Source organism: Glycine soja, chromosome 3, assembly GCF_004193775.1.
Source record: "Glycine soja cultivar W05 chromosome 3, ASM419377v2, whole genome shotgun sequence".
In the NCBI taxonomy this organism is placed as follows: Eukaryota; Viridiplantae; Streptophyta; class Magnoliopsida; order Fabales; family Fabaceae; genus Glycine; species Glycine soja.
In genome coordinates this window covers 44,924,683-44,950,866 of record NC_041004.1, presented here as the reverse complement: position 1 = coordinate 44,950,866, position 26,184 = coordinate 44,924,683, and the positions used below count along the sequence as shown (strand labels likewise).

The following is a 26,184-nucleotide window of genomic DNA, read 5'->3' as shown; positions in this document are numbered from 1 at the left end:
AAAAAGATGTTTACAGGTTAGTCTTTACTATTTGTCAATATTATAACAATATTAGATTTAGTTCCTGCATTAAATAATAATTTTTTTTATAAATTATTATATGAAACAAAACTCCATTTCATTTTAATGTTTTAAAAAAACAATATTTTGATTCCTACAATTGATATATCATTTTTTGTTCCAGTCCCTATAGAAAAAAAATCTGTCACTCTTATAATCAATAGATGACAAATATTTTTTTGTAAAAATTTATTCATATAAGGATAAAAAATATACAGAGCTATTTCATGTATGAATTAGCTGAGAAATAATGTTAAGCATAAGACATTGAGGACTTCTTTTATTCAATTTATTTCTGAAATGATGGATAACTACTATTAAGTACTAACTGTCAACATTAAGGATGGTGTTTATACTAAAAAAAATAAAATGGTTTTTATAATTTTTTTTTGTTCCACAGTTACAAGAACGAAAGAGCAAAACCAATTTATAACTTGGACGTACGCATTTCCATCAGGCTGAATCCCTAATGCTTTTGGGTAATTGCTTTCTGCACCATTGTTTTCTACCTGCACTTCCTTATTTTCAAATATCCCAAGATTGTCCACCATGAAGCCTCCGTTTGAAAGCCTCCACCACCACCACCACCACTACCTTTTCCAGTTTCCTACTTTTGAAAGGGTCTGCTGCCACAATTGTCTTCCATGGGTCACCGTTCGATTGCTCTGCATCCAAGTTTTTTTGGATTTGGTTATAATTCTGGATTCTCCAATTCGGCATAGAAAAAAAACAAGACACTTCTAAATTGTCCATTCTAAAATTATGAAACATGATTCCAGAAGAAGTAATCCGTAATATATTATTTTTTTGGATTACTTATTCCAAAATTATGTATGCTTAATAATGAATCAATAGCAACTAATTTAATTAGTTGAATAATGAATATTAGTTGTCGTAATTCTGATATTTATGCTTGATTACTATGAATAAGAAAACTCTACTTTATTATAAAAATAAATAACAATATATAATAATTTATAATTAAATAACAATGAAAAATGTATATTTAAATTAAATTCCACATGTGACGTAAAAGTGAAAAGACAAATATATAAATAAAACAAATATTATTAATATATTTTGTATTTTGCCGTAGTTCTTAACATATTTTTAACATGACTTTTAATATTTTTGATTAATAATTTGTGATATTTATGCTTAATCATGAATCGACGTCGTTTACCGGAGAGGACACTCTCGGCATCCCCCAAACCATTTTCATTTTTGAAAAGGAGTTATCCTTTTTGATCGATTTTCCAGAAAGCGTTCCGATTGTGCTGCTATTCCGTGTCCGACTCGGCTGAGTTTGGCCGATCCAAACAAGCGAGTCAGTTGTTGGAGGAAAGCCCCTCACCCAAGAGGAACCAGTTCCACCCGTATGCTCCAGATTGGAAAAATGGTTACACTCTAGAAGGTTAAACCCCTTCTGTGGTCCCTCTAGCACACTATCGAAGATACTAGATACTCCATCCGCACGTTTCGAAGCTATTCATGATATTGATTTCAGTGCTTCTGACTTGAAAACATTGGAACGAACTGACCGAAGCAATTTGCTTCTTCATACCATCAAAACTGAAGAGAAGAAAACCTCTATCGAGAATGGCAGTCATTTGCAAACAAATGAAAAGATGCTGTCTGCTCCAAGTGGTAAAGGATCTGAAGATATTGAAGCTGCTGTTAAGAAACTTTCTCTGGTATCAACGTCATCTTCAATGGATGATGACCAAATTAATCCATTTTCTGTTTTATTATCGATTTGTGGACAGTCTGCACCTTCAGTGTTACAAGATATTTTCTCTAGGTATTGGATTGTTCCTTATTTTCAAGTAACATGCTGTCTTGGTTTGAGTGACAAAGGTTGGCATAAGTGTGCGCTTGTGGATTTTGAAATAAATTTAATTCCTCGTTGCATCCCTATATGATAATTTGTTGTTTGAGAGGCACTGTTTCTACTTCCTATGCTACCTACTTATTTAGTTGTGTGTTATGAATTATGATAAAGACTTTTTTGGTTTTGGTATTGTTGTTTTTAGTTTGCATGCCATTTTTTGTCTGCAATTAATATTGGATTGTGATGTTAAGAAGTCAATTTTATGTTTAAGAAGGTTTTTCTTCCCTTAAATGCATTACAGTTTTGTAATCTCACATTAGCTGTTAAACTGAAAATAGATACTTTTTCTTTTCCTTCAAGATCTCTAGGTACTTGTTATAAATCAGAATTTTATTTTATTCTCGACAGTAACTTGTGTTAGGACCAACCAAGGTCTATCTCAGTTGGTTGAATAGTGTACCGGAATTTGACTCCTCTCTTTGAACCCAAAAAAGAAACTTGTGTTAGGGAGGATGTAAGATTCATGGCATGAGGTTGAAAACTAAATATTTTGGGGGCATAATTGCCCCTCTCTAATTTGAACTCAAATCAATTAACGGAAGCTCACATCTATTATACAATAACTACTGCAGTCATTTTTAATTCACTAGTGCCTTTGGTGTAACAAAAAATGCAGCAACGACATTTTGACAATCATTCCAAGTGATTTTCTGAATTATGAATCAGTGCCCTCATGTTCATAGGAATGCAATTTTTTCTTTTTCCAGAGTGGCTCATAAACTATTGTGAAAGTTGGTGAAGGAACATATGGAGAAGCTTTCAAGATTAACAATTATGTCTGCAAAATAGTTCCTTTTGATGGGGACTTCAGAGTGAATGTATTTGTATGATTACTAATTTATGAATATCCAATTGCTCAGGGGAAATATACTTGTGGGCCGAAGTGATTCTGAAACGTTGCAGTTCACTCTCAATGGCAAGAATATGTTAATCAAAACGCATGGATTAATAATATCTATTATTGACTTCACTTTATCTACAATAAACACAGGTGAGCACTTGATATTTTGGCTTTAGTATGATATCGGGTTTTAAATTTGTCACTAGTTATTTATGATTAACTGTCTTGTTCACACAGGTGATAGCATACTGTATTTAGATCTTTCCTCTGATCCTGACCTATTTAAAGGACCGAAAGGGGACAAACAGGTAAGGAATGCTTATAGAGTTGTAAGTTCTGTACTTCTGTTAGTTCCATCTGATTAATCTAATGATTCTAAATAACACATGCAGTCAGAAACATATCGGAGGATGAAGGAGGTGACTGAAGATTGCTGGGAAGGAAGGTATGATTCTCATACCATTCTTTTAATCTTTTGTTGGTTTACCACGGATATCCATAATCCATTTTTAGAAATAATTCTGTTATTAAATACGAGAATACCTCCTAATGAGGATTTGAATCTAATGACAAATTTTTCTATACTCACACATTTTCTTTTCTACCGCTCCCACCTTTTTATCTTGTTGTCCCTTTAAAGCTCCCTTTGGCATTCTTCATGTAAAGAAAATTAATTGTGTGACAAAAAAATTTACATGACTTTTGATCGATTAAGTATAATTCCACATGTCCTCGCCAATATGATAATTTGATTTGGTATTAAAAGATTTGGCTGTTGGTACACTCTTGACATTAGTACTGGTATATAAGTTCCAATGTTCTTTGTTGTACGTTATTGTATTTTCTATACACTGAATTCTGGTAACCTTTTCAAATTTACAGCTGTCCTAAAACAAACGTGTTATGGTTGATCTACTTGGTAGACATACTCCTCATGAAGAAATCATTTGTAAGTCTTATCTCTAGTTTTAGCAACCATGTACCGGTTTTGCTTATTTATGTTATATGGATATGGATTCTTGTAGAATTTTAATTTAGTTTTAGATATAACTTTGCAAATCTTGCTCTGTATGCTTTGATATAATACCACTGCATTACTTGATTTCATGAGTTTCACTGTTATACTTGTTAAGAAAGTCAGCCTTTTTCTTTTCCCTACTGAATAGTTCACGTTCACTTTGGTGTGTTACTTTTTGTTACTCGAGTTAAACAGCATTTATTTTGAATAGTCATAATCTAGTCTTAAATGAATTGAAAAATGTCAACAGCAAAATATTGACCCTAAAGAAGGCAGTATATAATGAACTATTGTTATTGCAGGAACGTACTACAAAGCACGAGAGAGATCTACGATCCTTGAAGAAACGTCTTGACAAGTATGATTCGGCCAAGGAAGCAGTTCTTGACCCCTTCTTCACTGATTTGTTCATTGAGTCGGACCCAAAGGCTTAACAAGCTAAAGCTCCTTTTCCCGCCTAACATGGCATTTTGTCAAAATATTACTCAACTTTCTTGCATCCTTGGAGACAGCTTACTCCATTGTTCAACTTGATCCGTACAAGGTGAATTTTGTTTTTGCTAAGTTAAAATATTATTGTATAGATCGAAATGTGATAACTGAATATATAGCTTCAAAATTTCTACAGCAATGCAGGTTAACTGTGATAATTTTCTTTTGTATATTTTTCAGAGTTAATGTTATCACATTTTAATTTTCATGCTTATACTTCACAAACTTTGTAAGTCCTGCAAAATGTAGACTATTTTTCCCCCCTGAGGGAAAGGGTTAATCACATAATCTACTAAGCAGATGCTAGGATTATCGGATATACACAGAAAAATTTAGGTTAATTAAGAAAAAAGTATAAAATTAAAGATTCAAAACATTACAAGTAGCTTATTATATTAAGATTAAAATGTGTAATAAGTTTTATCTGCCTCAAGATTTGGTAAAATCAAAATGTAGGTATTATCATTTGGCAGTAAGTAAGCTTTCTATGCCGAAACACGCATGTTATGTTTGCACTAACGTGCTAGTTAGAAAATGTTGATATCCCGTAAAATCCGCAATCGCTTAATAGCATGCAAATACAATACTTTTTCAATTGCATTAGCCCCGAATTTTTGCTTTTTGTTTCTTGACTGTGGGATGGAGCTACTTAATCCTCCAATATCTATTAAAGAGTGAAAAACCAAAACTCACACCCGTGTTTATCAAATTACGTTTTCCTTGTTTTATAAGGAAGACACAACAAATAACTTTATAAACCCATAATCCTAGTAGACGGATTGTCTTATTGCACCTCTTCTTCTTACTTTGTGGTTTTGAGATTCTGAGTGGATCCTTTTGTGCATCACCCCTATCACTCACTCTTAGCTTTCGGCTAGAGACCTAGTCAGACTCTAGTCCTTGTTAAGCGAGAACAGGCGGAATAGATTCTTCTACATGGCTTGTAGGGCATTGCCTTTTCTGAATATTTTGCCCAAACCACACATGGCTAACACACAGCCAATAATCCAAGTAGAATATTTTAGTCTACTCAGCCTAATAACTCATTTTCAATTCCATCCATGCCTTTGCACCCAAGAAAAAAAATCATGACTTTCTTATGCCTTACTATGGGTCAAATCTATTACTGTTGGTAGTGGTTTTAGCTGAGAGAATATGACTCTTTTCTTATATAAATATTTTCCACCATACACTCAACTTTATAGATCCTTAGTAGATACTCCAAACTAAAGCCAATGCACATGGTCTGATCCCTGAACTACGAACAAAATTTCGGTAGTCTTGTAATATTTGTTCCATTACAGATTTTTTTTCTTCTAAAAAATAAGTTTTTTTATATTCTTACTTTAAAAGAAATTGATACAAGAAATAACCGTACAAAATAATTCTTGATTTCATTTCTTTACTTTCCAGGCTTGTCCCCCTCCCTCCTAACTAACTAATATCCTAAACAATTAATAAATATTTTTTCATTAAAAAAATGATTAAACTATGGTAATTATATATATATTTTTAATTTCTTAATTGTTCATTCCGTGCCATTCTGTATCTTATTTTTCGATAATTCCTATATTTCAAACCGTTTATGACTTTAGAATATTTAAACATAGCTGTTAATTTTTTAAAATAATACCTTTGTTTATGTTAAGAAATAAATGTACTAGTAAGTGACAGATAAAAATAAAATAAGACAGACTGTATCTTATTAGTAAATGTTTGCATCCACAATAATAGAAGCATGAAGCTCTTAAAATACTCTCTAGTCTCTAGTCTACCTTTGTCTAACACTCGTACTTTATTGAACAACTACCGTCTTGATTTGAACTTGCAAGTTGCAACCATCTGCCAGTAACCCATTCAGACATTCATGATGAGTCATGAATCCAACGGCTCACTATCGTTATGCGTGCCTAAAATGATAAAATAGTATAAAAATTAAAATTTCTCAATAATAAGGATTCGTTTGATAAAAAAGAATGAAATAAATAAGAAATATAATAAATAAAAATAGACAACATACATAAAAAAAAGTGAAAATAGTGAAAAAATAAAAGTGTTTAGATTAAGAGTAACAGAGAAAAAATAAATAATAAACACACTTATCTGTCCTATTTTTCTTCAGCCAAACAAAGGTAAGCAAAAGACACGAGGTGATGTCCGTGTATAACAGAGAAACAGGGAATGCTTTAAATCTTCATCACTAGGGACATATGGGCTTTGGGAAATATTAAAAAAAAAAAAACATGTTTCTTCGCACTTGTGATCGCACCCAAACATTTTCCGACCCATTCTTCGTGACAAAGTAACATATTTTTAATTTGTTTTTGAATGATTATTAGAACTTGGTCGTTTTCTTTTCTTTTGTTAAAAGTTGAAACTTTTCCCATCTTTTGACTCTTCACCTTTATGGCTTCCCCCCCCCCCCCCCCCCACCCCTGTCCGAGGCTTTTAGTGCTCAGCTCCATTTCTTCTTTCCCATCTTTTCTTGTTTTTAAAACCAACGAATCTGACTCACCAATATTCCAACACGCTCGCTCATTCCACATTGCATAATGGCCAAGGAAACTTCTCTATGCCTCTTGTTCCTCTCTTTTCTCATTTTCTGCTCTTCAGGTTAGTCACTATTTAACACTTTCTCCTTTCTTTGCTTTTGTTTCTGAATCTGTGCAACACTTAACCGAGCTCGTTCCTTTACACTTTGCAGGGACTTCTGTATCTTCTTCTTCATCGTCCGTTGGTACAACATTCTTCCAAAAAAGCAAGATCTCCAAATCTGAGATTCGATTTTCTGTATCAGATTGCAAGATTTTGAGCACTCTGACCAACACCAACCTGTCAGTTGATTTCTTCTTAAACGAAAGCCTGGTTGAAAATTTTGTTTCTTCAAAATCAAAATCATCTCTAGTTTCATGGCTAGAAACTCATCTCATGAACATTATTCCCCAAGTTGACATCAGAAGCATCGTTGTTAGATGTGGCAGTGAGTGCTTAGGCCAATATGAGATGCCTTCACTCATACCTATTCTCAAATCAATTCATTCATTTCTCAGCAATCTTCAACTGAGAAGGGAAATAAAAGTCTCCGTGGCCTTTCCTCTTTCATTCTTAGAGAATTTGAATGCATTGTATGGAAATGATCTCCTTAGGATTGTTATGTTTTTGAAGAAAATAGATTCATTTATCATGATAGAAGACATCATTGGTGGAGAATTGAGTACTGTTCAGTCTGTTATCGAAAGAGCCACCCTTGCTGCTTCTATTCTTCCCTGCAAAGATGTTCCTGTGGTTCTCACAATCAAGAGCCATGATATTCCCAATTCAATGGAATTATCTCAATTCAGTGAGGCAGTATCCAAGTATCTTGAAGCGATATCTCATTTTACAAACAGAATAGTTGCATTGATTGCACAAGTATACACACTCAATGATTTTTTACTGCTCAAAAGAGAAGAGGGAGAAGAGATATGTCCTTTGTCCCTAAGAGAAAATCCAAGCAAAGTCCACATCAGAAGAACTCTACAAGACACAACCAACACACCTACCACAGTTTTCCCCACAAATCCAACCCCACCTTCACCAGTAATCACACCTCCAGATACACCAACCATCATCACAGTTCCTTCCACCAATCCTGTCACGGTTTCCCCCACCAATCCAGCTTCAACACCTGTCACAGTTCCTTCTACCACACCAGTTGTTCCCTTACCCCCTACAAATCCAGCCAATCCAGTTACCAATCCTGTGGCCTCTTATCCACCACCATCATCAGGAAGTGTTCCTGTCACAAGTGCACTGCCTCCTCCTCCAAGCACAAATGCTCAAGCCATGCCAGCGGGGCAGAGTTGGTGTGTGGCAAAGACTGGAGTTCCACAAGCTTCTCTTCAATCAGCACTGGACTATGCTTGTGGAATGTCAGGTGTGGATTGTTCACAGATACAGCAAGGTGCGAGTTGTTACAATCCAAATTCATTACAAAACCATGCTTCTTTTGCCTTCAACAGCTACTACCAAAAGAATCCTGCGCCTACAAGCTGTGACTTTGGAGGCACTGCCAACATAGTGAACACCAATCCGAGTAAGATCTTAGTAGTTTAATATCCTTATTTTTTTAGAGTTTGACTTATACATACCATTAGTCTAAAGATTATACTGTTCATTTGGTGTCCTCATTTTAAGTTCTAGTTCTAATAGAGAAGACTGAAAGTTTTAGTTCCTATACAAGGATAAAAGTTAAGGTCCCCATTACTAATATCAGAAAACACTTTTTGGTGGTGTAAAACTGCTACATTTTTTTTTATAATAAAACGCCACGAAAACTGTTCAGGGACTGAAATTTACAGTTTTCTTGTACAGTGACTAAGTCTTAAAATGGAGGGAACTATAAGGACGAAAGGAATAGTTTACCTAATCTAAAACATCTTTAGGCAGATATTCAATAAGAATATACTTCATTACAGTCAAATCTTATTGGATGATTATGTAAAGATGTTTTTTACTAAAATTATTGGTTTATGTATTGGAAGAGTATTTGTTGGAAGAAATCAATCTTTTTAAATGAATTTCATTAGCTGGAGAGATTAACCTCTACTTCTGGCTTTTTAGTTAAGAGATAAATTGTATATAAATTAAACTCTTATATATTATGCTTCACAAAATTGAAGACCATTTCTAAAACTCTTAAATTGTGACTAGGCTCGGGTTCTTGCATCTACCCATCATCTTCAGGGGCAGGCGCATCCGGGTAAGTGATATGACATGGTTTTCTTAGTTTTGCTGCAAAAGTTTTTGGTACCACTAAGCCTTCAAGATACTAATCATGATACCATCTTTTGCAGCTCTGGTACTGGTAGCCCAGTTTTAGGGTCCCAAAGCCCTCCTGATTTAAATACCTCGTATTCAGCTGGTCTGAGACCTCTTCTTGGCTGCATGGTTCTGGCAATATCATTAGTCACTGTAAGACTCACTACATGAGTTTTCCACAAGAATCAGCGGTGAAGTTTCGATACACGTCACTTTGGAGTTAGTTGTGTTGTAATATTACAAGCAGTGTACAGCTCTACAAGTGCATAATGACAGTGTAGAATGAATAGAAGAAGAGAGATTACTTGATGATGACAGGTTATGGTCAGGTTCAGGTACAAGGGTGTAGTAGTATGTAGTTGAGCGTGCATTGGTCTAGTTTGTTTTCGAAATTCATTTGCATATAAATAGGGGTTTGTACTTATTCTGCAAAATGATTCACGTGGATATGTAGAGTTAGAAACCAGGTTAACTGACTCGTAGATGGTCAAGGGAACAATTTCACATTATGAAAGAGTCTATTATGAGAGCTTGTCGAAATTTAGAAAGAGTAATGAAAATGTGTCACGTTTCATCTGTAAAGCAACAATTTATGGTATTGGTAAATTGTGAAGGTTTATTGGGGAACCACTCCAACATCATTTGTCATAGAGCATGGATGCTTTAATGGATTTGAATCATCATGCTCACCAACATGCCTTTTAATTTTATTATCCATATTCAAAAACTCTTCTTATTCAATGAGTTATTTTTTACCATCATTGAGTTTTATTATTTTATTTAAAGATTTTTCATTTCAAAATTGTCTTTTGGTTTTGGATTATTTGTTGTTAATTACTCTATTTGTTTTTAAATTGATAGTCATTTAAGGTTTGTCTACACAAGCTATGAGAATTAATAAAAAAATATATATGAAATTGTTACACCTTTTTCTATTGTGCCCCTGACGATTCACTTCTCCTATTTTACTATTTAGGAATTTTATTTGGTTAAATTAATGTTGAGATTTTTTAATTTATTTTCAATGTTTAATTAGATCCTTTAATTATTAAGCGGTTTAATTAGGTCATCTAATTATTTAAAATGATTTAATTGAGTCCTTTCTCTCAATTAAGTATTAACTTTGCATATGACAATAACAGTGAAATATATTAACATTAATAACATTACTAGGTTAACACTTAATTCACGGAAAAAATTCAATTAAACCATTTTAAATAATCAGAGAATCCAATTGAATCACTTAATAATAATTAGATAATAATTAGAGTACCTAAATAATAATTTAACTATTTTATTTTTACTTTGAATTATCTAATTTTAGTTTTGAGCTGACGCATGTTTTGAGCCAAGGTTGCCTGACTATCATGGACTGGGCTTACGTGATCCAGTCCAGAACATTTATTCAACAACTACAAGATTACATCGATCTTAAGCTGATCTACATCACATATTTCAATCCACACTAAGATTATTTAGTACTGCTGTTTTAGGTATTTTAATCAAAAGTTTTTAAATTAAGTGTTATAAAAACTTTACCCGATAATTGCCAATTCAGAATCATGCAAAGCATGCCCCGGCAAATAACATTAAAAGAATAGGATCCTTTCCTTTGCTCAAAAACCTTCATTCGTGAAGACTCAGTGCACTAGAAAAAAATAATCCAAACAAGTATTACCAGAATGAATTGATAAATTTTATCAATTAAGTGCTCTAGCCAAGGATTGTAGGAGAAAAAAGGAAGAAAATTAGTCATTTTATTCGATGATTTGTGACAGTCTAGTGTGTAGCAGAAAATAAGTCACCGATTCCCTGGTTTCGCAGAGTTTTACAAGAATCGAAGATGATACCTCGAAGATTTTTGGGGTCTTAATGTTATATTTTTAACTTAATCGTTAGGATTGGGAGGAATAAAACCTTACTTGCTAGTTGCTTGACAAATAAAATTCATTGGCCCCCGCCATCAAAGAGGAATTTAACAAATCATGCCACGTCCTAAAATTTTATTCCCCCAACCCAACGCACACACCTGGACTCCAAGTCAAACGACATACGGAAAAATCAAAATACTAAATGGAAGAGAATCGTGAAAGACCATGTTCGTATGATGAAAATTTTATTAAGAAAAACAAAACAATTCACTTCAATGTTCTCTTAAGCTTTGAGAGTAACTGTAATAATGTCTTTCAGCTTCCAGCAAATAAAAACAAACAAGAGGAATTTGATGACTTTGCTCATCCACACCCACCGAATCCGGCTGCATGCTGTAAGCAAAAGGGCAAGCGAGTCAATTCACAACACCACTTTCACTTTCTCTCTCTTCCCCTAACAATAAAAGCCGAGAAGCCTTCGTTTTTCTAACTCCGTCTCTGCCGGCACGCATCGTATAGAAAAGATAGAGGAAAGTCGCCTTGTCATCATTAACAGTGTTTGTGTATATCGGAGAAATTAGGGTATTGAAGAGGTCGCTCATGGACGGAGATGGAGCGACGACGATCGCGGAGGCGCAGTACGCGACGGCGAAGACATCGGTGTGGTGGGACATCGAGAACTGCCACGTCCCCAAGGGTTCGGATCCGCACGCCATCGCGCAGAACATCAGTTCTGCTCTCGTTCGCATGAACTACTGCGGCCCCGTCTCCATCTCCTCCTACGGCGACACCACGCGCATCCCAGCATCTGTACAGCACGCGCTCTCCAGTACCGGAATCTCCCTCAATCACGTCCCGGCCGGTCGGTAACCTCCCTATTTCAACTTCATATCTCACTTTCTGCGATTCCTACATGCACGATTTTGGTTTTCGATTGTTGATATCTTCGATCTAATAAAAACACTGCGCGTGAACTCTTTAACTGTATAACTAGTCTGTTGGATTGAAGTTAACTTGTGATTATCAAATCTCAACAGTTGGAAATTATTTCAACTCTGAGTAGTTTGGAGTTTCTTTCTCCTTACTTTGAGTGGATGTGAGGGGACTTGTGTACGTGGCTATTTGCCTATCATGAAAAATTATTTATGATTTTGACGAGCTGTTAGTTTTCTCTCCTGAACCCTGTCGATGTGTCGTGGTTGCGGTTTTGTAGCATTTATTGAGATTGCTAGAAATTGCAGAAAAATGTGGCTGATGCGACCATAATTGCACTTTGAGATCCCGCCAAAACCTTGATGTAGCATTTGATATTTCCAGAAATTGCTGATAAATATGGGTATGTGGCCATTAGTGCGGTCATAGACACCGCCAAAACCTTGATCTTGCCGTTTTGTTGCATTTTTTGATGTTGTAAGAAATTGTAGATAAATGCGGCTGATGAAGCTATAATTTTAGTCACAGACACAGTCAAAACCTTGTTCACAGACCAATTTTAGAAACCTTGGTCAGGAGTTTTTTTTTTTTTATCAAATCTACTGTGATTTTTTTGGCTTTGTAGGTGCCGTGAAGCTTGAAGCTTCTCTCTTTGAAACTGACGTTTTGATATTTGGTAATAGGTGTGAAAGACGCAAGAGACGAGAAGATTCTTGTTGATATGCTGTTCTGGGCACTGGACAATCCCGCACCTGCTAATTATTTATTAATTTCGGGTGACCGAGACTTCTCGAATGCTCTCCATCAACTTCGGATGAGGAGATATAATATTCTTCTTGCGCAACCTCAGAAGGCATCTGCACCCCTAGTTGCAGCCGCCAAGAGTGTATGGCTTTGGACTAGCCTCTTAGCTGGAGGACCTCCTCTTTCTAATGGTGAATCACAACAACTTGGTAATGGTAGCCTCAGCCATGTATCATCTTCTGACTCCTTACAAATTCCGGTTACAAGTGCTACTCAGATACAACAACAGGTGGATTCCTACTCAGAAGTACATGTAGGAAATTCAAAATTTACAAATGGAGGAAGGGGATTTGATTCTAGATATCAGGGGAAAACAAATTGGAGAAACCTGAGCCAATCGAATGGACCTAGAGCCATGAATCCTCTGCCTGTTGTACTTCAAGATAATCGTAATCGTAATAATGCAAACTCTTCTCAACCTGGCAACTTTAATCTAAATGTTCCATCAAGTGCTACAAATCATGGTCATGGCAATACTGATCAGTTATGGAGCAATAACAGTAATCTACAGGGCAATCATCAAATCCCTTATTCACAGCCATTAAGACCAAACAACTTCCCATTGCAACCTCCTTTTGCACCTAGTAATTCATATACACCAAATTCCCATACTTTTCCAACTTCAGTGGTTCCACCTAGGACTGGTGGTCCCAATTTCACTTCAGGACCACATACCAATGTGCCAGATATTGGTAGTCTGAGCATTTCTGGATATCCTAATAGTGTTCATAACCCACCTATTGTTCCGCAACGGAGTGGAGAGTTGAAACAGAATCCTAATAGTAATGCTCCACTTCTTTTAAGATCAATTGATGACAAAAATGGACATATGGTACAGAACAGTGGCACACAACAATTACACCAAGGTTATCAACATGGTCCAGAATATCAACCTATGCCGTTGGCAGCAATGGGTAATAATAACCCTTCTGGTAATGGTATGTGGGGTTCTCCGGGATGTCCTAAACCTTCTGAATATGTACAAGGCCTAATAGGGGTTGTTTTACTTGCCTTGAACTCACTAAAAAATGCAAAGATGATGCCAACTGAGGCAAATATAACTGACTGCATCCGGTATGGAGATCCCAAGCACCGCAACACTGATGTTAAGAAGGCTCTTGAAAGTGCTATAGAGCAGAATATGGTGGTGAAACAAAATTTAGGTGCTTTGCCGTTGTATGTTGGTAAGAATGATAAACTTTGGAAATGTGTAAATCCTTTAGGTGGTACTCCTAAGCAGCATTCAAAAGAAACATGGGATCAAATTGGAAAGTTTTTAACAACTCCTGCTGGAAGATCAGCACTAATGGGTACACAGTGCAAGTAAGCATATTGTGATATGTCTTAAAAACTTTTAATTTTATTTTCATCTTTTCAAACTTGTCTTGATCATTTGATATGTCTTTATTTTCTTCTCTAGGTATGAAGCAGGTATTGTGATTAAGAGTATGTGCTTTAAAGATCTTGTTTTGGGTGATGTCCTTCAGATATTGAACATGTTAATTACCCATAAAAAATGGGTTACACATCATCCATCTGGTTGGCAGCCACTTAACATTACTCTTCCCGAGATAAACCCCACTTCAGGGGTTGTAGCTGGTGGGCAAATTTCCCCATCTGGGGTAGTTTTAGAAACTATTTCCCCAGATGGGGTCGTTTCTAAAATAATTGCAGCATGGGGCAGTTTTTTACGTGCATGGAAGACCCAAACCGGTGTCAGTGAGCAACCCGCCAGATGCAATGGCGATATGACCGTGCAGAGCCTAAGTCGCCAGTCCTAATGGCGATACGCAGAAGCAGCTGGGAACCGCCAGTCAAACTGGCGAGTTCCATGGTACAGGCGTGCAGGCGCTTTTGCAGGGGTGCAGGAGCTTGCTTTTCAGAAAAGGGAGTTGCAACTGCCATTGGCGAGTTGCCTGCAAGTTGCAACTCCCATTGGCGGGTTGCACAAGAAGAAATAGCCATCACCAATGGCGGTTTGTTGGCTATAAATACCAGTGCTCACGTTTTGAACTTGAACTCACGTTTTCAGCTCCAAATTAGAAATAAATCTTTCATTGCTCACGGCTTCAAATTAGAAATTTCTTTCTTCTTTCATTGTATGCTGAGAGCTCTAGTTGTGTGTGGTCAGTGACTTAGAGTTTTCTGAATACAGAAAGAGCCTTGAGTTTTGTAAGTGTGTAGGGATTTCTGTTTTAAATTTGTTTGGTTGAAGTTAAATATTTGAATTAGGTTTATAATTTTGAAATTAATAATTTGTGTTATAATTTTTGTAACCTATATTTTTATAGCAGTTAGAAGGTATACTTTTTAGTAACTCTTTAATTAAATTAGTTTTATATTTTTATTTCGTAATATCCCATAAAATAATTTGTATTATTTATTTTTAAGTAATTTTTTGTAGCAGTTTCAATGTATAAATTTTATGAAATTTTTAATTAAATTAGTTTTATATTTTATATGATTGTTTGTGTGTATAAAATAGAAGAAATTTGTCATCAAAATTTTAATTGGTTTAAAATTTGGTTCTTGAGAGTTAAATTTGTGAATGAAGTTCGTAAATTTCTGTCAAATAAATTATATTATAAGATATTTTTGAAGTAATTTTTTAGACCAATTTGAAATTATAATTGTTAATAATTTTTTAATTAAATTAATTTTATATTTTATATCCCTTGTTTGTGTGTATAAAAGAGAAGAAATATGTCATGATATTTATTTAAATAAAAAAAATTTGAGTCTTGAAAAAAGTTGGTAAATATGAAAAAAATTATATAACAGTCAAAATAATTGTAATTGATAATAAATTTTTGTTATAATTTTATGTAAGTAATTATTTATAGAAGTAAATATGAAAAAAATTATATATAGGTCAAAAAAATTTGGTTCTTTAATTAGAAGTAGATTTTTGCTTTAAAGTAATTTTTTGAAGTAATTTTTTTATTTCTTTGTTTGCAGTAAAATAATTTATAACATAATTTTCTTGTAATAATTTATAATTAAAACTAGATTTAAGGTTTAAGAAAATTTTTTTAACTAATTTTTTTTATTTCTTAGTTTCCAGTAAAATAATTTGTATTTGTATTATAATTTTTTTAAAGTAATTTTTAATTAAAACTAGATTTTAGCTTTCAAGTTATTTTTTGTAAGTAATTTTTTTTTTCTTAGTTTCCAGTAAAATGAATTATATAATAAATTTTTAAAGTAATTTTTAATTAAAAGTGAATTTCAGCTTTGAAGTCATTTTTTATATTTGTTAGTTTGCAGTAAAATAATTTGTATTATAAATTTTTTAAGTAATTTTTAATTAAAACTACATTTCAACTTTCAAGTAATTTTTTTAAGTAATTTTTTTTATTTCTTAGTTTGCAGTAAAATAATTTGTATTTTGAATTTATTATGAATAATTAATTAAAATATTGTTTTTGTAGGTACACGATGAATTCGGTTATAACAGTATTGTATTTCAATGGAAGGGTATATGAAGATAATGATGGTGTAATATTTGAAGGCAGTAAAAAAGCGATTCAGATTAAACGTGGAATTAGTTTCAATGCTTTGAAGAAAAAAATTGGAGACAAGGTAAAGTTAGAAAATAATGAAATTATTTCTGCTATCAGTTGTAGATTTTTAGTGTCAGGAAAATATATTGCCTTGCAAATTTGCGATGACGAAGACGTTGAAACGATGCTAGAAAGTTTTAAACAACAACAAGAAATGTCAGTTCTAGAATTGTACATAGAAAAGGATGTGGCTGGTGGTTCAATGTTTCATTCTGCAAATTCCCTTACATCATGTGGAAATTATGTATCTAATGATTACACACAACCGCCAACAAATATGAGCAATTTAAATCTTGACGAAGATGATGATCATGATGATGATGATTATCTTGTGTCTAACTCATACGTTGAAGAGTCGTTAGACGAAGATGACAGTGTTGACGGTATATCAGATACAGACAATGAAGTCCCCGACATGATTCCACCAGTAAGAATTGTTCACCCAGCAGAAGGTATGATTTACTCTTAAAAAATATTTCACTCAATACATTTATTATTTCACGACAATTGTATTTAATGCCAAATAAGTATGATTTGAATTTTTTTTGGACTATAAGGTGTACAAGCAATTGAGAATCCATTTTGGAATGATGCTTTGCATTATAATAATATCAACTGGAGCCATCCTGATGAGGAGGACATTTGTGGTTTGGAGATGCCATCCACTTTTAATGTTGGCATGGAATTTGATAGTAAAGATGCGGTCAAGAATGCGGTCAAACAATATGTTATGAGGGTGCATCAAAGTTTCAAAGTGGTTGAAAGCAAATGGGACAAGTATGTGGTTTGTTGCTTGAATAGAAATGCAGATTGTCCTTGTCCTTTCTACATGAGGGCAATTTTATCTAAAAAGACTGATTCATGGAAAGTCACTCAATGGGGTGGACCGCACACATGTCTCAATATGACCATGACCCAAGATCACGAGAAACTTGATTCAGATTTAATTGCCACTTGTGTAGTAGGTACGTATTTGATGTTCATATTATGTTATTGTTTAGCCTTAATTGTCATTTAAATTCTGTTATTCTATTGACAGGCATGATCAGAGAAGATCCATCGATAAAAATTTCATTGATTCAAGAGAGGATTAACAGTCAATTTGCGTACAAGGTGTCGTACAAAAAAGCTTGGTTGGCGAAACATAAAGCCATTGCTATTGAATATGGCGATTGGGATGAGTCATATGCGAAACTTTCGTCGTGGCTAACACACATGCAAAATCATTCTCCTGGATCGTATTTTCAAATACTACATGACGATTTTATCGTTGGAAATACGGTTAGTCGCGAACATCGCCAATTTCATAGAGTTTTCTGGACTTTTGGCCAATGTAAAGAGGCTTTCAAGTACTGTAAGCCAATCATACAAGTTGACGGCACACATTTGTACGGAAAATACCGTGGGACCCTCTTAATGGCCACATCACAAGATGGAAATGGTGGCGTCCTTCCTCTAGCATTCGCTGTGGTTGAAGGTGAGACGTTGACAGCGTGGTCATGGTTTTTGGCACACTTGCGTGAACACGTCACTGATAAAAATGGTATTTGTCTCATATCTGATCGACACGCGAGTATAAAGTCCGCTGTCGCTAACGAAGCACTTGGTTGGCAACCTCCCCACGGTTATCATGTCTACTGTGTGCGACACATAGCAAGCAACTTCAATCGAAAATTCAATAATGCCAAACAAAAAGAAATGTTGAAGAAATTGGGTAAGATTTCATATTTGATGGTTACGTTTATTTTACTTTCATTTATACTTAAAATTGTTATTCATAACTAATTTTATGCAGCTTACACTCCATGCAAGCACATTTTTGATCAAAATTTAGAAAAATTTCGTGAACTGAGTCCAGCCATAGCAACATGGATAGATCGCATCTCAAAGGAAAAATGGACGATGGCTTACGATAGGGAAGGACGTCGATATGGCCACATGACAACGAACCTCTCAGAATGTATCAATAAGGTTTTAAAGGATTGTCGCAACATTCCCATAACAGCATTGGTGAAATCAACGTACAGTAGGTGTCGAAAGTACTTTGTTGAGCGTGGCCGCCAAGCCCAAAGACAGTTAAATGAAGGCCAACTATATTGTTCAAAGCTTGTTAAAGAACTGAGGAAAAATCAAGAACAAGCTTGTACGCACATCGTTCGCGTGTATGATATCCACTCCACAAGGTTTGAAGTAGAGGAGAGCTTCAACCCTATAACGCAACGTGGCGGACAAAAGTGGGCAGTAAACTTGAATGATCGTCATTGTCAATGCGGAAGGTATTCTGCGCTTCACTATCCATGTTCACACATTATTGCAGCTTGTGGTTACGTGAGCATGAACTACTACCAATATATAGATGTTGTTTATACAAACGAGCACATCTTAAAAGCTTACTCCGCACAATGGTGGCCTCTTGGGAATGAAGCGGCTATTCCTCCTTCTGATGACGCATGGACACTTATCCCTGACCCAACTACAATTCGTGCGAAAGGTCGGCCAAAATCAACAAGGATAAGAAATGAGATGGATTGGGTCGAACCATCTGAGCACCGAACAAAATGTAGTAGATGTGGAGCCGAAGGGCATAACAGGCGTCGGTGTCCAATGCAATCTGAGCGTGGGAGTTGTTCAAATCGTTGATTTATGTATGTCAGTTGAGTGACTTGTATTTGTTTACGTTTTGTTCAATGTATTCAATTTCTGGGGTTCTTTGAATACGGTAGTTACAACAAAACCACTAACCCATAACCCCTAACCTCTAACCCTAAACCCCAATGAATTCGTTTGATGCGCGACATAAAAATAGTGATTATGATTAGTAACCCATAACCCCTAACCCAAAGTCATAACCCTAAACCATAACTACTAACCCTTAAAATAAACTAGTAACCCTAAACCCTAACCACTAACCCTTAAAATAAACCACTAACCCTAAACCCTAACTACTAACCCTAAAAATAAACTAGTAACCCTAAACCATAACTACTAACCCTTAAAATAAACTAGTAACCCTAAACCCTAACCACTAACCCTTAAAATAAACCACTAACCCTTAAAATAAACCACTAACCCTTAAAATAAACAACTAACCCTAAAAATAAACCACTAACCCTTAAAATAAACCACTAACCCTTAAAATAAACAACTAACCCTAAAAATAAACCACTAACCCTTAAAATAAACAACTAACCCTAAACCCTAACCACTAACCCTTAAAATAAACAACTAACCCTAAACCCTAACCACTAACCCTAAAAATAAACCACTAACCCTTAAAATAAACCACTAACCCTTAAAATAAACAACTAACCCTAAAAATAAACCACTAACCCTTAAAATAAACAACTAACCCTAAACCCTAACCACTAACCCTTAAAATAAACAACTAACCCTAAACCCTAACCACTAACCCTAAAAATAAACCACTAACCCTTAAAATAAACCACTAACCCTTAAAATAAACAACTAACCCTAAACCCTAACCACAAACCCTTAAAATAAACAACTAACCCTAAACCCTAACCACTAACCCTAAAAATAAACCGTTACTTATTTGATTTGTGTACTTAACTTTTTCTTTATGACTTTATTTATTATTCTAGTTTGATGCGTGACATCAAAATGGTCATTATGGTGTCCGCGATGGTGATTCAATAACAAATGGTGATAAAAAAACGCAATTCCATAACAAATTCAATAACAAGCACAATGAGATACCATAAATTAAGTCTGAAATTAAAATTTCAAAGATACAAAACAAATTTCAAATAGAGACATCAAAATCAGTCATCATGGTGTTCGTGATGGCGCGAGGATGTGCCACATGGTCGATCCCACCTTCGGGCTTGACGATCCGGATTTCTTCTTGCGCGCTGTCTCCGCCCTTGTTCCTCAGCCTCTGCAGAAAACTCGTGACGCAAATCAACACCTAATAAATCACCCATAGGAGGGATTGCTCCAGGTACATCCCATTGCTGACCTAATGGGGCATTAGGTGTTGCCATTGGGGCATCATGTTGCTGCGAAGGGGTCATGGTCGGCAATGAAAAATGAGGCTGTGTTTCGGCAACACCACCAAACGAATGTTCGCTTGTAGACATATCAGTGTCATGGCCCTCGAAAGGATACTGATACATCTGCGAAGGATACTGAGCAAATGTTGGTGGCGTGTAATACATTCCATGGCCACGCTGCTCCATATGTTGGGAAAAATCTTTCGCTTGAACAATCTCCCTTCGTCTGTCAAAACCTCGAGTTTCAACACTTGACTGAAGCATGTGAAACTCTTGTGGGGGAAATCGACGCTCTGATGCTGGACCATGTGCCACAGGCTCAGTGATCCTCTCTTGCTCTTGGGATAAAATCGCTAACTTTTCCACATATGACACGAGATCATCAACTGTCCATGTGTTTCGCCCTTGGGGTGACACCATATACTGCAATGTCTCGGTAACTTCACCCTGCAATTATTAGGGTAAGGAAATTAATGTCGATGCTTTAAAAAGTAAATTGAAGTTAAATAATTAAAAAGAAATAAATACCAATGTAGCCGTGTTTGCATTATTTGGGTCGATAAACATTTTTGTTTTGCGCCTATACCACACCATGTAATCCGAGTTAAAACTCAATAGGCCCTCTTGTCGAGCATAAACGTCGACCCTAAACTCAGCTCGATTATTCCACTGACTGATAAATGGGGCCAACAGCTGGAACCAATTTTCATCCATTTTGCCTTTCAGTGTTAGCCCGTGGACATTCCATGGTTGCGAAGGAGACTCCGGAATAGGTTGTTGCATTCCAAATTGTCGCAACACTCTATCCGGTTGGTGCCACTCTACAACATGGAAACAAATGAGTGGCACCACTGCGCACCACGACATACTGCCAACCAAACAAATGGGAGGCAACATCGACATAACAGTTGCTGTGTAAGGCTCCCACAGAAACTGCATACAATAACACAATTGTTAATTTATCTTAAACCATGACATTTTATTTATTATTTAACGAATATATGATGATCTTGTTACCTCATGTCGTTTCATGATATCCAATTTGCGACGGAAAACTATTAGATCATCATTGCCAATATGTTGGTTTCCACGTCGCAGCCACCTACAAAAAAAATATGAAATAATTAGTGCGGACGCGTTACATTATTGATTATTTTCAAATGATTTTTTTTTCAAAGCAACTAACCTGTGTCCGAGTGGTTTGTTTTCTATTATAGAAGGAGTTCTCTTTGGAGCCAAAGTCGTGCAGCGTTCCCATGCCCACAATTGGATTAAGATGCACATACCTCCGATTGATTTTATTTTGTAATCGGTGGCGCTGCACATCTCTCTGTATAAATAAGCAAGCACGGCAGGTCCCCATGCATACGCGCTGCACTATTCAAAGTCCCGTAAAAATTGGAGGTACCTTAGGGAAACTTTACTGCTGCTTTTGTCAACAAATAGAACTCCTCCTATAAATCTGAGGATCCATGCACGGGTAAACCTTTGTAATTGTTCTACGTTACCATCATGGATATTTATTTCTGAAAAATGGTGAGCCAGCCAACTTAATTTGACCACACTACCTTGAAGTTCACCTTCCTGTGGTCTGACTCCCAATAATTCTTCACACAATTCAGCCCAATCAAGATTAGTCTGACCAATTAATGGTGCCCCCTCAGTATGAAGACCTAACAACACTGACACATCTTGAAGAGTAATCGTAGCCTCTCCGCATCTCAAGTGAAACGTGTGTGTCTCGGGCCTCCATCTTTCAATAAAGGCTGTAATTAATGAAGAATTAATTTTCAGGTACCCCATTTTCATTATCCAATAGAATCCTGATTGGCGAAGCAGAGGAATAATTTCCTCTGGTATTTCTTCTTGTCCTTGATACATGGGTACGGCTCGTCTGATATGTAGTTTTCTATCTGCTTCTCCATTCCAAACATGTTCGGAAACATGTTTAGGTTGCAGCCATAAGACGTCTCCTTCTATTGGACCAGACTTAATGTGTATACTAGATGAAGATGATGATGAAGATGCCATTGATGCTGTAAAGTTAAATATAATACAAAAAATTGACAACAAAAATTTTACATTAAAAAAATTAACAAATTTAATAGCTACACAAATTTAAATAAATGTTCTAAAATAATCTACATATAACAAAATTACAAATTTAATAGCTACACAAATTAAAATAAATGACCAAATTAAAATACATAGATTTGGAACACGTACAAAAATTTAACACAAAAAAACATAAAATACTACCTAAAATAGTCTACAAATACAAAAATTAAAAATTACATACCTACACAAATTTAAATAAATTACCAAATTCAAATACATAACAAAATTAAAAATTTAAACACGTACATAAATTGTACACAAATAAACTTAAAATACTACCTAAAATAGTCTACAAATAACAAAATTAAAAATTAAATAGCTACAAAAATTTAAATAAATGACCAAATTAAAATACATAATAAAATTAAAAATTGTTACACGTACATAAATTTTACACAAAAAAACTTAATTTACTAAGTAAAATACTCTATACATAACAAAATTAAATATTAAAATACGTACATAAATTTAATTAAATGACCATATTTTTTTTCTAATTATTAAAATTTAAATTAAATCAAAAATATTATACACAAAAAAATGGTATTAAATCAAAAAAATTTCATGGAATAAATAATTTAAAGAACGTGTATATATATATATACATATATATATATATGTATATATATATATAATTAATAAAATGTATATATATATATATATAATTAATAAAATATCATATATTTCAATAAAAACTATAAGTAAGTCAATTAAATAATATTCACATTCTAACTAAACCTAAAAATATCATATATAAAATACAAATAATATCATACAAACCTAATAAATCTAAACCAAATAATAATAACATAATAACTAAAATTAACCTAAAAATCATTTTATCACAAATAATAACATACAAATTTTAAAAATGTTAACAAAATCATATTAATAAATCCAATACAACTAACCTACAAATCATAATATACCAACTCAAATTTGTAACATAATTAACCTAACATATATCTATATATATAACGTGCAAATCATAAGAACCTAACTTAAATCATAATATACCACTATAATTAAAGAAAATAATATATATCAATTTAACTATAACTAAACTAACATATATCTAAATATATATAACATAACTAATAATATATTATTTTTAAAACCTAACTTAAATAATATTGACATTTACCTATCAACTAAAGTTATAAACTTAAGAATCACTTACCAAAATAACAAAAACGCACTGAGAAAGCAATGGAAGCAAAGCAATGGAAGGATCAATGGAAGCAAAGGCACGAAGGAAGCGTAGCTGGTGCACTCTCGGACTGAGCTTTTATAATGGAAGAAGCATACTTAGGAGCAACCCGCCAGCCATGTTGGCGATTCATGGCCAAGGCAAATCGCCATTACCATTGGCGATTTGGCCTTGACTGACTGACGCGACGCGCTCTGCCGTTCACTGCCATGGCAGGCTACCCTCAGCTGTTGGAACTCGCCAGTTTGACTGGCGGTTCCCAATGGCTTCTGCAAATCGCCATTACAGCTAGCGAATTAGGCTCATATCGCCATTGCATCTGGCGGGTTGCTCACTGACACCAAATCGCTATTACCAATGGCGGTTTGGGTCTTCCATGCACGTAAAAAACTGCCCCATGCTGCAATTATTTTAGAAACGACCCCATCTGGGGAAATAGTTTCTAAAACTACCCCAGATGGGGAAATTTGCCTAGCTGGTGCATAACTGCACCCTGACTCTGGTAATGGAAAGGCTGCTAGAGAAATCTCATTGAAATTAATTATTAATGAATAAAGTACGAGCCAGTTGGAATAGGAATTGGTTGAATAATCCTCTCTTCCCCATCTGAATCAAAAGGTAGGTAGTAATGGTGAACTTTAGTAATGTGCATCTTGTGTGTTTATGGCTATTGTTAAAGCTTTCAGTTGATTTTGTGGGAGAAATGAAAGCAGCATTTGGACAATAGTTGAATTATACCAAACACTACTGTTTGGTGTGTGGTTGCTGAGGTTCCTACTATGGCCTGTTTTGCATCACAGTATCTTGGAATTAGTATGCTTTCCTGTGTCCTGAGCTTCTACGCATCTCTTCCTACAGATTTATATTTTGCTTGGAGGTTGCCTTATTAAATGGCTGGACTCTTTGGATCCTTTTATTTATATATTCTTAAGCGGTGTCCGGGACATTGACCAAGTATGTGTTTTGAACTTTTGCTGGATATTGATGGACCTTTGAGCTAGTCAGGTAAACCATTCTCAATGTTGTTTGCCTTTATCACTTAGGAAGTGATCTACCCAATCAAATTCTTCAGGGTGAACTGTGGAATGCAAGTCCTGAAACTGTTTTGTTAGCTTATGTTTGTTGGTGGCTATCTTCGAAATGTTACAAGAAGTTAAACTACTGGACAGAGAACACTTAATTTGCAAAAAAAAATTGAAGGAGACTGTACTCTTAAAATCCTCTGCATGAAGCTCATGATTCGTTATCACAACAAAAATACCCGGTAAGTTAATGATCTTGGAATTTGACTAAAAATACGTTACGGAGTACCCAAAATGATTCAAAGATGGTTAAACTAAATGTTAGTGCATCTTATTGCATCTCTTGTTGCTGATGATGCCTACGTAATTGTGATATTTTATTATTCATCTGGATACCTTGCACAATGTTCAGAATTCGGTAATTCAGTGGGGAGTAATTAATCTGGTCTTGCCGCTTCCTATTGCCTTTGTAATGTTGTCCGAATTTAAATTTGTTTTGTATCATATAGATTGTTAAGTTATATGCCCTCCGCCTTTAAGTTTTATCTTCTCTTTTTTGGGTTGTATGTCCTTATGACTGTAGCATGGTTCAATTTGTGTTTGATTAGATTAAACTTTCTCAATCTTAGTGTGGCTGGTGTTGACTCACAGCGAGTTATAGCTGTACATAAACTCAGATTTGGACTTGTGCAGCCAGCAAGTAATGTACCGTCCCATTTATCTTTTAATGGTTCAGCATCAACTGATTTGTACAAGTGCATTTTCTTGGCTTTAGATTTGATGTGTGATTCATTCTTAGTTATTACTACTCGTTAACTGCACTCATTCCAAACACCATAAACCTTAGTTCAACCTCTACTTGAGTTCGATTATAAGCTTCGTTTGGTTTGGTTCAATAATTTTATGAATTCAAGGACATTTATGATTTAAAGAGAGATTTTTCTTTGCTTTTTATTCTTACTAGTGTAGTAACTCATCTTATATGGGTCTTAGATTTACAATTTATAAATTTTTCTATTATTATAATTATAATTTTTAATATATTTGTAATGTTTTTTTATTTTATTTTAAATATATATTTATACATATATATCTTTGTGTCTATGCATGTGTTTGTATGTGTCTGCATGAGTATTACATATGTATATTTATAGATATTTGTAAAAAAATTATGATAAAAAAATTAAATTAAAAACAAACAAATACTTTTAAAACATATTTATACTAAAAACAAATAATTTTGAATTTTTATTTTCATACTAAAATTATATAAGAATAACTTTAACTTATATGTAAAAGTTATTTAATTAATTTTAAATTATAGGTAACTGAAAGTTGAGGATTTACAAATGAAATAATATTTTTATTTGTCATCCATAATCATGGTCAGCAATTTATTTTAAGATACATATCTATCGCATTATGTTATTATTTTTTAAAAAATAATAATAAAATTATTATATTAATATAGAGGAGAATGTATAAAATATTTTTCTTTTAAAAAAATGTGACAAATGAAAAATGAGAGAAATTGTTATTTAAGGAGAA

At 34.5% G+C, this 26,184-nt stretch overlaps 3 protein-coding genes across 4 annotated transcripts; all 3 read left to right on the top strand.

Annotated features, from left to right (window-relative positions):
* The first annotated feature begins 6 nt into the window (after positions 1–6).
* LOC114405325 (serine/threonine-protein kinase haspin homolog) lies at positions 7–4,585 on the top strand. The gene is made up of 7 exons (XM_028367912.1): positions 7–16; positions 1,366–1,861; positions 2,812–2,942; positions 3,030–3,100; positions 3,185–3,237; positions 3,675–3,741; positions 4,113–4,585. The coding sequence occupies exons 1-7, from the start codon at positions 7–9 to the stop codon at positions 4,242–4,244; spliced, it is 960 nt and encodes a 319-aa protein (XP_028223713.1). The 3' UTR covers positions 4,245–4,585.
* Positions 4,586–6,715: 2,130 nt separating this feature from the next.
* On the top strand, positions 6,716–9,829 carry LOC114407517 (glucan endo-1,3-beta-glucosidase 1-like). The gene is made up of 4 exons (XM_028370641.1): positions 6,716–6,915; positions 7,007–8,377; positions 8,995–9,043; positions 9,138–9,829. The coding sequence occupies exons 1-4, from the start codon at positions 6,855–6,857 to the stop codon at positions 9,271–9,273; spliced, it is 1,617 nt and encodes a 538-aa protein (XP_028226442.1). The 5' UTR covers positions 6,716–6,854; the 3' UTR covers positions 9,274–9,829.
* Positions 9,830–11,195: 1,366 nt separating this feature from the next.
* On the top strand, positions 11,196–25,389 carry LOC114407516. Of its 2 annotated transcripts, XM_028370640.1 has the most exons (4): positions 11,196–11,835; positions 12,590–14,033; positions 14,131–14,309; positions 24,093–25,389. In XM_028370640.1, the coding sequence occupies exons 1-4, from the start codon at positions 11,574–11,576 to the stop codon at positions 24,098–24,100; spliced, it is 1,893 nt and encodes a 630-aa protein (XP_028226441.1). In that variant the 5' UTR covers positions 11,196–11,573; the 3' UTR covers positions 24,101–25,389. The 2 variants fall into 2 exon arrangements, with proteins under 2 accessions (XP_028226441.1, XP_028226440.1); XM_028370639.1 differs by lacking the exon at positions 24,093–25,389 and having other exon boundaries at positions 14,131–14,977.
* Positions 25,390–26,184: the final 795 nt, after the last annotated feature.

What these genes read in the sequence shown, in the direction of transcription:
- LOC114407516 (XM_028370639.1), top strand. Translation starts at nt 11,574, where the DNA reads ATGGACGGAGATGGAGCGACGACGATCGCGGAGGCGCAGTACGCGACG. An exon ending in CCTCAATCACGTCCCGGCCG is followed by an intron (nt 11,836 to 12,589) that starts GTCGGTAACCTC and finishes ATTTGGTAATAG; the next exon opens with GTGTGAAAGACGCAAGAGAC. An exon ending in CTAATGGGTACACAGTGCAA is followed by an intron (nt 14,034 to 14,130) that starts GTAAGCATATTG and finishes TTTCTTCTCTAG; the next exon opens with GTATGAAGCAGGTATTGTGA.
- LOC114405325 (XM_028367912.1), top strand. An exon ending in TTACAAGATATTTTCTCTAG is followed by an intron (nt 1,862 to 2,811) that starts GTATTGGATTGT and finishes CCAATTGCTCAG; the next exon opens with GGGAAATATACTTGTGGGCC. An exon ending in GACCGAAAGGGGACAAACAG is followed by an intron (nt 3,101 to 3,184) that starts GTAAGGAATGCT and finishes TAACACATGCAG; the next exon opens with TCAGAAACATATCGGAGGAT.
- LOC114407517 (XM_028370641.1), top strand. Translation starts at nt 6,855, where the DNA reads ATGGCCAAGGAAACTTCTCTATGCCTCTTGTTCCTCTCTTTTCTCATT. An exon ending in TCTCATTTTCTGCTCTTCAG is followed by an intron (nt 6,916 to 7,006) that starts GTTAGTCACTAT and finishes TACACTTTGCAG; the next exon opens with GGACTTCTGTATCTTCTTCT. An exon ending in CATAGTGAACACCAATCCGA is followed by an intron (nt 8,378 to 8,994) that starts GTAAGATCTTAG and finishes AATTGTGACTAG; the next exon opens with GCTCGGGTTCTTGCATCTAC.